This window comes from Urocampus carinirostris, chromosome 2 (genome assembly GCF_059441175.1).
Source record: "Urocampus carinirostris isolate Australia breed hairy pipefish chromosome 2, RoL_Ucar_1.0, whole genome shotgun sequence".
NCBI lineage: Eukaryota > Metazoa > Chordata > Actinopteri > Syngnathiformes > Syngnathidae > Urocampus > Urocampus carinirostris.
The window spans coordinates 38820597-38832987 of record NC_142350.1 but is presented as its reverse complement, the minus strand read 5'-3'; the positions used below and the strand labels follow the sequence as shown (position 1 = coordinate 38832987).

The 12391-nt window shown below is 37.0% G+C and overlaps 1 protein-coding gene across 1 annotated transcript in view; it reads right to left on the bottom strand.

Moving 5' to 3' along the window:
* ibtk (inhibitor of Bruton agammaglobulinemia tyrosine kinase) overlaps window positions 1-12391 on the bottom strand; it is a 28301-nt gene that overhangs the window by 1282 nt on the left and 14628 nt on the right. The window contains exons 20-28 of the mRNA XM_088326478.1: window positions 11563-11623; window positions 9898-10025; window positions 9617-9729; window positions 9366-9511; window positions 9179-9291; window positions 8761-8850; window positions 8505-8675; window positions 6953-7162; window positions 2332-2464 (exon numbers count right to left, since the gene is read on the bottom strand). Of these exons, the coding sequence (XP_088182604.1) occupies window positions 2332-2464; window positions 6953-7162; window positions 8505-8675; window positions 8761-8850; window positions 9179-9291; window positions 9366-9511; window positions 9617-9729; window positions 9898-10025; window positions 11563-11623 (1165 nt within the window). The remainder of the gene's footprint in view (window positions 1-2331; window positions 2465-6952; window positions 7163-8504; window positions 8676-8760; window positions 8851-9178; window positions 9292-9365; window positions 9512-9616; window positions 9730-9897; window positions 10026-11562; window positions 11624-12391) is intronic.

Below are 12391 nucleotides of genomic sequence, written 5' to 3'. Positions count from 1 at the left end.
AAAAATGCCTTTTATAATCAATTTTCTATGAGGTCACAATGCATCAGAGTGTTAGGGCTGGATAATGCATACAAGTAATTTTTGAAATAATCTAAAATTTGCTTTATTGTGAAATCATTGGTAGGAATTAATTAATTGAATATAAATAACCGGAAAATGGTACACATTATTTATTTAGTTTTTGAAGACACAAAACTTTTTGTTTAAATAACTGTGTTGGTTAGGATTTATTCTTTAAAATCCTAATCTTCCAGACTACATAAAAAAAATATATATATACATTTTGGGGTCGTATTGTTTATCCCTAGCATAAGTTTGGTCATTTGCGGCTTTAAAAATTATTCGTTGACGTAAGAGTCAAATTGAGATTTGCTTCAATGTACCGTATTTTCCGCACTATAAGACGCACCTAAGTCTTAATTTTTTTTCAAAAGCTGACCATGCGCCTTATAATACAGTGCGCCTTATATATGGATCAATATTAAGTCGCAAAGTCTTGCAACTAGTGCAAGCAGCCGCCGACTAGATTTTCCCCCGAACGCGAAGTAGTCCGCTGTGTATGCTGGGATTTATATACCGGCGTTTCATTGGCTAACCAATGTGTCAATCATCATTTGAATCGATCACTATTGGCTAAAGTTATTCGGAGGTAAAGGGGGCGGATCCTTTTTATCATTTACAGGCTCGCATAGGCTAAAGGGGCATGACAAACCCTGCAATTGGCCGAAAAAGATGTGTCAATCATCAGTTGAATTGATCACTATTGGCTAAAGTTATTCGGAGGTAAAGGGGGCGGATCCTTTTTATCATTTACAGGCTTGCATAGGCTAAAGGGACAAAACAAAGCCTGCAATTGGCCAAAAAAGATGAATGTGAATAGCATGTTGGGTAGAACTACGGCAGTATTTTACTATTCTGTACTGTATTTGTAAATATTTTACTCTCCTGGATTTACCACACTCACGGATATAAGAGGACCATGGTTGCACATTATTATTGAACACAACGACTTTGATGAGCTACTCTGGTTATATATTTTCCCAGTATCTTGTTTCAGAGTGATCTAGATGTTTCTGTGATGGGTCTTTTTTTAAATTAAACTCAATTCCAAGTGTTTATTGTCATATGCACAGTAAAGTTGTGAGTAAAAAAGAAAATAGAAACTAAGGAATGGTTGGCATTTCATAAATCCCAAGACTTTAACCTTCCGAATGATATTTGGAACGATGCATTTGAGTGACATCGTACGGACACCACATCCGCACGTGTCTACGACACGTATTTGCTTCTTTGCAAGCTTTCGGAATGTTAAGGTGGTAATTAGTTGGACTGAACTATATGACTGTTTTGTCCACATTCCCATTGTAGCGCCTTATAATCTGGTGCGCCTTATGTATGGAAGATATAGGACCAAAAACTATTTTTTGGGGGTGCGCCCTATAGTGCAGAAAATACGGTAGTTCAAAACTCAAGTGTAGCACAACTCAAGTGTCGTCCAGCACTTCTTGGAAGAATCATTCCGTCAAATTTAGGCTCTTAAATTGTTCACACCAACTGATTTGCTTGAAGTTTCTCACGTTTTAGAATTCGATTCTCATCAAAGTATATTCGCATCTTCAATTCCTTGGAAATATTTTAGTAGCCTTAATTTCCGCGTTGAATTGTTCATGTTAGCATTCTTTTCTTTTTTCCGCTTCTAGGAGTTCAGATACTGTAAGTCTAAGCATTCCAAATTTTACCTGTCAACCCCAGCCACTTGTTTCCCTTATCAATAATTTAAGTTCCCCTGTTAAGCAATGATTAAGATAACAAACAACGCGGCATCTGTTTACTCACAGCAGGATAACCATTTTAGACCCAACTTTTGCAGACCTCACTATGTTGTTATTGGTTGTTCATGAAAGTTTAAATCACGTAATATTAGATACGTTAAAAGAATGTCTCATCTCTAATTAGAAATGTGGCTGTTATTCAGTTAACCTGAGCCTAAAAAAATCTGAAATTGAGGCAATCACACTAAGGATAACATCAAAATGGGTGCTTGAGTAGAGTTGTTTTAAAAGCACCCCCATCTCAACGTTCCACCGAATGTCCACTCAAATAAATGCCCGCATTTGATGGATTTTTTATTGCAGTGGTTTAATGCACAATTTTGATTATGTAAACTAGAGTCATCTGCTGTAAAGGGCCTCTAGGAGTAATGAAAGACAGCCACCAAGAAGAACTTCAGAAACTTTTTTCTGACCATGTCCCGAGGGAATGGAAGACAACGTTTTCTGGCACCTGTGCATGTCAAAAAGTGCACAACCAAACGATGAAGAGCTGCGTTACCTGGATGAGTGCCAGTGGTTTCTCTCGGCTGCGGATTAGTGCGGCTTCTTGCTTCCGTTCCTCCTCCACGATGGAGGCAAAGGTCACCTGAGAGGAGAAGGGCGGGCTTCCCAGTGCTGCCATCACCCAGGGCCTGAGGGGAAGGACAGGTCAATTGGGATGAGTTGGGACAGCTAGCTTTTCTCAAAAGGACGATGGAAGGTTACATGAAATTCTACTGACGAGCTTTGTGAATGGCCACCAACATGATGGTTATGGAAATGTGTAACCATCATTATGGCGTAAGTCTCTCTTCTATGGGGATAAAACAAACAAGATTGTTGGTTTACAAATTATAATCTCAAACTAGGCTGAAATGCAATGGCAGCTATCGTTTTAAACACGTCAGTTTCAGTTGGTGTTTTGTAATTTCAAAATGTCAACACCATAATAGAGTGAATACTGAAAAAAGGAAACAGGAACTAAGTCTTTAAAACTATAACTGAGTTCTCAAAAACTTTGAATTTGCCCACAGACCAGAAATCACAAGATGGTGATTCATAGGTGGAAATGTTTAAATCTAAACTTAAAACACACTTTTCTATAGCATATGAATAACCTATATTGTATGTTGATAATATGTATTATTTGCCCTCATGTCAAGTCAATCTGAAAGAATATATTCATAATAGAATTTATCAGCCTATTCTATTTTTATTAATGTAGAGTGAGTTAAAAAGCAAAACCCATCAGTTTTTAAATGTATTTATGGGTGATCTATGTGAGTTGCGTGTAGATAATGTCACAAATGTTCAGGTTTTAGAATAGATAGGAGCCAATCAGGGTTTATCTGCTCTCTGAAGCAGAGCTATGATTGGTCAACAACTGAAGCCTGAGGTTTTGTGATGTCATTTTCTCTGTCCACCCTTTTCATAATGGCTGCCATAGATGGATAAAAACGGATGAAGTGGGTACATTAACTAACAGGGATACATACACAATTGTGTGCAAATCATTTGGGTTGACTTCCACTCTAAGGAAGATTCTTGGATTTCAAATGCATCTCATGTAAGAGTGTTACATGAGACAAGGCTGCCCTTTCTCGATGCCTCAGCTCAGCGAATTACCAAGAGGAATCAGATCTCTGCTTCAATCTACTGTATAATATAGTGTGGCATTGGGGCTGCCCTTATCAAGTCATATCAGCATCACTGACTACACTCAAGACTCACACAGCTGCTGAACATCTGGAGGAATAATAAAAAAGTCTTATGCAAGTTAAACATACAACACAAGTATGATAGCAGAGAAGCGACTTTCCGGAGAAGCAGGAACTCAGGGAAGAAAAAAAACTTCAACATTAAATTTCCATCTTATAGCTTCAAAGAATTTTGCAACTATTCCATCTGACAGCCAGCTTAATTGTGTATTTGGCGGCACGAGGGGGTTATGTGTATGTATGTTTTCAAGCAGGTGTTGTTGTTTTGAAGTCACAGTGACTGTGTAAGGTCAGATCAACCCTCCAGATCTACATCTTGAGCTGGTCATCTCACTTCCACTATGGTTCATCTTAGTAAGCAATATCTTGGGATATATTACCATGCTACAATAAAACACTAAATCTGACAGAGAATAGTTATGTTCAAATGTCAGTCTTTATTATTCGTATGGTTGATAATTTTATCCCCTAAGGTTGTAGTCTCTCCCATAAATACAAGGATGAGCATAGTTTGTGATACTCTGAGCAACTTCGTCATGTACCGATTAATTTGAAGGACTCAGAGTATGATACACACCACTATAATAATGAATTTGCACAAATAACTTGTTATGGTGCATTTATTTTTCATAAAAATTACAAATAATAATAATAATAATAATAATAATTTCCTTGTATTGTCATTCTGTGTAACAATGTACACAGAACGAAATGTCGATTGCACCTGACCCGTTGTAGCGAGCCGATGCAGCCGCAGCCAACAGAGGGCGCCGCCGACCACTTTTTAATGGCCTGGAGAGGGATGGTCACCACCAGGCTTTACTTGCCCAAGCCACACCAAAGAAAATGGTGCCCGTACAACCCTAGTGATTAAGGGATCAGCCCACCCAGCCACCCAATTATGTAAAGAACATTCATGATAAAATAAGGCAAGGATAGATCTATGCTAGTATTTACATTTTAAAATGATCATGTATATTGCAACATTTTGAGAAATCCTGTATGCAATCATCAAATGACTGGCAGATTATTAGAATTGACCAGCTGCTGCCCATGTGGTGCTTGGGGGGGGGGCTAAAATTAGGCTTTGAACAAATTTGCTTAAAATCGTTCATGATGATGATTAAGCATTTAGTACATTGATACCTCGTCATATATCACACATTTTCAACTTAGCTTTGAAATATTGATTCTATAAAGTACCACACGACTGCATTTAGCTAATTTGAGTTGATCTGAGGGGTTAAACTGCGGAACATTTTAAATACATACTAGAAGCAATACCAAAATATCCATACCTTAAAAGACTTTTGCAAACATAATTTGGCACCAATACAGTAATATGAAAACGTTTGGGCACACCTGATCAGAGTTTTCTTTATAAACCATTGGTTGATGAATCACTAAGTTACGTTTATCATGTAGCAAACAAATACAATGATAATGGAGAAGTGAAACTAACTTATAGAAGTTACAGAAAGTACACAACAATTAATTAAAAGTAGGTAGGTGCATACATTTGGGCACTGTAAATTTTTTTATTGATTTAAATACTTTTGAGACTAATAATTAGAAAATAAAATTAGCTTGGTAAGCACCCACCAGGAAGTTGGATTATTTATAATTTGTCTCGGTTGAATGACTCTCGTATCAAATTACCGATATGTGTAACATGCTTTGTTTAGTTGCAAATCTATACTTTACTTTGTACATTAAACAGGATTATAATTCCATTTTTTTCTACTTGATTTCCATGCGATTGAGAGGAAACGAGAGAGAGGTTATGAGGCAAGCACTTCTGTGCAATGGAGCTGTGTCAATAACATATTTTTTCCACGTGACTCTTTGAAGGTGCTGCTGGATTTTGTCCACCCCCAAAATGGCAAAACCTCCTTGTCTGACCAGGAAATAATAGCAGAGTTTGATATCACACTACAATTACTAAATAAGAAACAAAAATCTTCCCATTTGGGTTTCTAACATCGAAACTATCCAAACATCAAATCCAAAGGCAGCAAAACCGCATAGCTATACGCAACACCTACTTTTTTGGGCCAATCACAGCACGAGGTCACACGACAGTAAAAGAGGCAGAGTAGAGGCCTAAATTCATGGAAGCCATGTAAGGAATCTGATCCTCTGCAGTGTGAGCTGTGATTGATCAGGATAAGTAGTCACGCCACTATGGTTTTGAATCATTTTGGATCACTGCAGTGTACTTGCATCACAATTCTCGTCCACCCTCGTTTTCGAAAGACACTTCTGTCACGGTTTTAACTTAGGTGGATGACATCAATATCAAAATTCCGATTTGAAGAAAATAACGTTTTCAATTACTTAATAATAATTTCAAATTTTCAAGTTTCGTTGATCTTCTTGTAGTCTTCCCCTTTGTGGTGTTGAGAAATGATGTTCCGTCTCAGGTTTTGTTTCATTGTTCTTCCATAGTGTGCCATCACTAGCATGTTTTGCCATTGGTAAACATTTTTTTCAAGGCATACCCAGGGTTGATTGTACACTTAGCGCTACAGATATGCAGTCCATTTAAAAAAGCACCCATGAAAACATTTACATTCTAAAACTTTACTTTTATATTGCAAGTTTGAAATATGCTAGTTAAAGTATATTGGGTTTGTTTATATTGAAATAGTTATAGTACAAATACAGGGTTTTTGCTATGCTTTGAGATGTGAATATCACAGAAAGTACGTGATTAAGGCAAATACAATTAAAACTAATAATGTTGAAGATCGTAAGATTTATTCTTCCAAATCTGAATGAGAAATTCAGAAGTATGTGGATTAACTATTTCACAAATGTTCTGTATGTGCACCACCTGAGGCACAGCATATGTCAAGTCAGTAATCCAGCTCCTGCCAAACACTTATTTGTATACTAATTATCTGCTGGTGTTTTAATACAGGGAAATACATATAGTATAATAATTATTCAAATTCAAATGATATCTTTTTTTTTTCTAACCACCCTGTATTGTTTGAAAGGGGTGCACTCATTCATTAGGAGACCTGCCTCCTTGACAACCATAGGTCAAATTATAAAAGCTTTGCCCTTTGGGATTACACTTTCTGTCTGCTTAAGTTTACCCCACCACAGAAATAAAAGTAATTTAAAAAAAGGAGTTTAGAACATTGTTTTCCAAAATTACTTGTCCATGATTTTACATTGGAAAAAAGTACAGCATTATTCCAAACGACAATTGTCTCTCTATTTTAAATTTTGTCCAACCACCATTGGAGGAGGAGCAAAAAGCACACACAGTAGAGCTAAATCAATGAAACAACATAATTTCCCATGGCAAACTCCTAACCTCTGTGTTTGGCCCAATGTTAATTACGCGAGTAGACAGAGGGTAAAACAGTGCCCCCCAGTGACAAGAAAATACACTAAATGTGGGTAACTTACCCATGTTTCTCCAGCTCAGTTGTGTCAGCATTGTTGTCGGCAGATTTGAATGTCACCTTTCTGCGAAAAGGTGCATCACTGACAGAATGTGCTTGAGCACCTTGGTGCCTCTCAGCTCCAGGCTGCCCTCCTCTAGTGACCATGCTCTCTTCCTGCTTAAGGAGTTCTCTGAACGAGCAAGAAACGGACTGGGGCTGGACTGCTGCTGCCCTGATGACACAAACCGATGGCAGATGAAAGCGAAACACATTGATTATGTGGTGTTTTGGGGTTAAATGATGGACGAATACAACATATGTGTAACTATCCCATACAACAATCGGGTTTTGAGCAATGAGGAAGAGTAATGCAGCATCTCAATAAAGGAGCAGTCTTGTCTGAAAAGTAAAAGGTACCAGTTGGCAGCATATTTCAAGAAATGTACCATCATCAGTCTGCAGAAGCACAGAGGTTGTCCAAGATAAGGTAACAGTAGCCCATTCCCCTTCTTAGTGCATGTATTTTTTAACTGTTCCTCATCTTAACACAGCGAGAGCAATCAGTTGTCTGTATTTGAAGGATTGGCTGAGTGTTTTTGTAGCAATAAAACAAGTTTCTGAGGGCTTAGCAAATCAAGCAAAATACAGTAAAATATCCTACACATAAGCCAGTAAAAAATGTGGAATATTTCATGAGTCCCTATTCTGAGTATGACAGACCTATGACTTCATTAAAACGCCTTTATAAAAGTTATATTAAATATATATATATATATATATATATATATATTATATATATATATAGATAGGGAGATAGAGAAATAGAGAGAGAGAGACAGAGAGACAGAGAGAGAGAGAGAGAGAGAGAAACTGTTTTTGTTAAAATTGTTACCTCTTAAGCAAAGAACAAGCCTGTTTTTCATCAACAGAATACATACTCAGAGAATTGTTACAATTTGCAAACGTTAAAATTGATTTCTTGAAGATTTTCTTCCATTTGGGCTTAATCATATCAAGGGAATGCACTGTATGCAGGGATCAGAATGGAGATTTTCATTTTCAGCTGAAATAGCCAGCGTCCAGGAATAAACCAGGGCGGAATTTGTTTGCTACGCAAGAGAAAAAGTGAAAAAGTCGGAATGCCTTTGGGGTTCAAAAACAGCGGAAATCCGCGGATCCGCGGAAAATTCTGATCCCTGTGTATGAGTTTTTGGATACATATGCTAAAGAAAATAATATATTAGGAGTTTCTTGAAGTATCTGATGTTTTAGGAGGCGTTTGCAGTAGAATTGGAGGCCTGAAATATTTTTTGTTATGATTATTTGAATAAGTCTTGCCTGCAACATAAATTGTAATAGAGGTAGGCACTTAAAAGCTTCGGCCCATTTCCTTTGGGATTGGGATTATGTAATACATTATAGTCTTGCACAGCTGATTGTGTGAAATTATTGTTTTTATTTTTGTTACTTCTAAGTGATGATGTTTTTGTGCTGTGTCCAAGTAAAAATGCCCCAAACACTCAACTGAATAAACTATCTTGAATATGAATACATGGATCCTGGAAAACACTCACCAGGACTTCGCACTACTAGTTTTGCATGATGTAACTGTGGGGACTGTTTTCGAGGCTGCAGAATCCAAACTTGTTTCTTTATTAGCCAAGGCCAACATCTTTCTTTGCTTTTGGGAGAGTTTTGTAAGACCAGTGGAATATTTGCTGGGGGTATGGACACTATAGGTCAAACTGAAAACACATGATTTGGGTGAGCAGAGCAAAAAAAAAATCTGCGCGCTGGGAATTGACATGAATATGTCCAATAAATATTTACCTTGCAGGGCTTTTAGGGCAAGTCTGCAAAGAGCTGGCTTCCATGTCCATAATGGCTCTAAAATCCAGGGCTGGAGGTGGATGCAAAGGTCTACAAATTCAAAACAGTGGTAGGGAAAAAAAACAGTAGCGTTTTGTTTTACACATTGTATGGATTAACTTCTTTGGCAAGAGTTTAAACATGATGACTTGTGTGTATTAATTTTAAGGTAACAGATGCTCTTAATGCTCAACACTTATTAATATATTGAAGTTGATTTTTAATACATTTTGCTCATTAATAATAATTATAATTAATGCAAAAACAAGTTGCCTTTTATAGTTCTGATAATGCTGTAATGGAATGTAAGTTTGTTTTCGCGAGAAAGCAACAGCTGCAATTATCACCACAACTGGGTTAGCGTTTGTAATGTTTTTACCTGTGGGATATCTTTGGGATATCTTTTGGACTAGTGTTGGTCTGTGGTGAAATGTCAGCTCTTGTTAAACTACTGGATAGGTCTGGCTTCTTCTGACACAAGACTCTCTCCTCCTGTGTATTATACAATTATTGTGCTGTTTTATATTTTTGCATGAATATTAGAGCCATCATAACTGAACACCTACCAAAGCTCTGTCAAGAATGACCGGTGACTGCATATCTCTCGGGCTACCCACCCCCATGCAACTCCCCTCAGAGTCTGATGTAAGTAGTTCGTGTAGGGACTCTGTGGAGGTGCCTTTTCCTGTCTTCACCAGGCATGAGGAAGTTGCTGAAAATAGTAAGTGCAAGTCAGTTTAGCTTTCCAATAATATTTTACATTTTGAATTGGTATCCAACCAACAAACCAACCATGTGATTATTTGCTAAGCCATACCTGCAGCAGTGGGGCTTAGAATAACATCAGACAGTGAGTAGCCTTTGGAGCTATCAGAGCGTCGCCTTGGTTTCTTTTTAGCTCTCATCTTAGCTTTTCTTAACAGAACTTCCCTGCAGATGATCAGCAGCATATATTCATATTACATTTATTCTTGTTGTTGTTTGAAATGACAGAATATCTAAAAATATAAATTCATTTTATCATGGCTTGGTACCATATAAAAAAGACATAGGAATAGGGTCCTTTAGATTAAGAGCCTTTTAGCCTGTACAGCTTACCTGCTGAATTGGTCCAGTTCCGATTCAACTTTGGGACTGAAAGCCAAGTCAAAATCCTCCTCTTCATACATACTGAGGTCTGGAGCGTTGGTATATGGCGTGACAACTCGCCTTTGCATTGCTGGGATCTGAACAAAACGTAAAAACAAAAAATGTGAATTGTGGCACACTGTACAAATTTAAATGCACAACAAAATGCCATTCTTGTTCAGCATGGTATTTGAGGAAACTACTCTCAGGCCAACAATTCAAAATTGAGTTACATGAGGTGTTTTTGAGGTTTAGGTTGCTAAATGTTCCTCTATCATGTTTCACCCCCATTTTTCCATTCTTGTCACACTAGTGACACAGTTCAATATTTAAAGATCAAGTTGAAATTGATTAGGAACAAAACACCCATGATGGAGACATATTACATATATAAAAGTTGGTACCTCTGAGACAGGGGTCGGTACTTTTTTGACCCAAATAGCCAAAAATTGCAAAAATAATTCAAATTTTTTTGGGGAGCGGGGGGAAGAGTCATACAGTCTATGTTTTTTTTAAAATCCAACAAAAATATTCTTAAAAAAAAAAAAAGCTAATTTTATAGCACATTTTATTTCACTGTGTGATGTTTGATGATTTGATAAAATCTCTAAAATAATATTAATAATAATAATCATTCCAGAGGCTGTGTCCCATGTCAATATAACACTTAAAATTTCTCTCCCTCCCCCAGTTACTTAAGAGTGTTGAGGCTTATTTTAACTATTTTTTGTCATAAATAATCATTTCAAAACAAGGTGGAATTAAAGTCATCTTGTAAAAATATCACAAAATACTGCAAACGAATTTGCCTTTAGTGCAGACGGGACTGGGCGAGGATAAAGTGTGCACTTGCACCGTGTTTAACTCCGTCCATTCCTACTGCTCACCAAATCAAATTGCTCAAGGTGCTTTGCTAGAGCTTCTGGGTAAAAATTTTTTTTTAAAGTTAACGTTTGCTTGTATTTTCATCATAAAGTGTCTAAACAATGAATCTAGAGTGAATAATGAGCTTACATATAAAGTATTCCTTAGTGATGTACAGCAAAAACAGACTCTTTTTGAGTGTTACTTTGACTGAAAACTAATGGGGACTGTGCTCTATATCGACAGGGCTGAGGCCTTTTCCCTCAGCATCGTCTCTGCTTCGCACAGGCAAAAGTAGGCTCTGCGTATAACATAAGCTTGATAATATTGCAAGTCTTATTTAATCTCAGAGCCATGTATGGCTCGTGAAGTAACTTGGTTTTGTAGTATATAGTTTACATTGTTGAAACAGTCGAGAACACAATATTCTACATAATAAAGCTACCTGAGCATTACCTCAGCAAACATTCATACGGGGCATAGTTTCGTATCAAATCATCAATGTACAATAAATATGAGGAATATCAGTATTAAAACAAAATAACTGAATTTTTTTGTCAAATATTTGGGTAACAAAACCATTGAAGTTTGGGCTGAGCCATACCCATCAAACCAAAATAAGCTGGGATGGACTCAAGCAGCCCGGTAACTCTTGTGAGGATAGGCAGTTTGACATTTAATTAATTAATTTAGATTGAAAGTGTCATACCACACATAACTTAAAAAAAAATCATTATGCAAATTTTAGTGGGGAAGTCTTCAGTGACTCACCATCCTCTTGTACGTTGCAGAAAGCTCCAGAAGCACTTCATCTTCAAGACATTCAAGGGATCTAAAGGTATCACAGAAAATACATAATAAGGAACCAGCACACAATTACTGCATATGTATTACCAGAAGTATTTATCCAAAAGCAACTTTATCTGCAGTATTTTGTCAAACTCATATTATGGGGTTCGGCTGTCTCTTATGTCTAACCATCACAGGAAACAAAAACAAGAGGTAGTTACATTGAATCAGTAGATTTTGAACACTTTTTTAATTGAACACACATCTGCAAATCAGCAAAAGATTAAGTCTGTAAAATGTAAAATTTATCAAACAACTTTTCATTCTTTATATGAAATGTCATCTTAAGGCCCATTTTTACTTTTCAATGGACCGACTCACACACAGTTGCCTATCATACGTCCACTGGACACCCAAGTGTCAAATTGCAAAAGTGAAGCAGTTTCCCCTCAAAGTCGGGAAGTGTCACTAGATTGGTCATGACCGCTGTGGTGTTTGTGTCACATCCTTTGGCCAAATGCAGAAGTCGCAAGTTTCCTTTTATGTAACAAAAACAAATTAAAAAGTGACTTTTGAAACACTATTTACAAATATAACTCCTCTGAAATTACCAGATAACCTTTTAATTTTCTTACGCTGGCAGACTTCGTGGTACATTTGAAGCCCTAAAACCAAGGCTGTAGAAGCAAGGGTCTATGCACCAATTAGATGCAGCCTTTTTGCCGTGTGGATAAATAGAATAAAGAATATATTGCCTGTATTTTCGGATGAGCCCAAAATGTTTAGAAGATTTATGGATAACCAATTATCA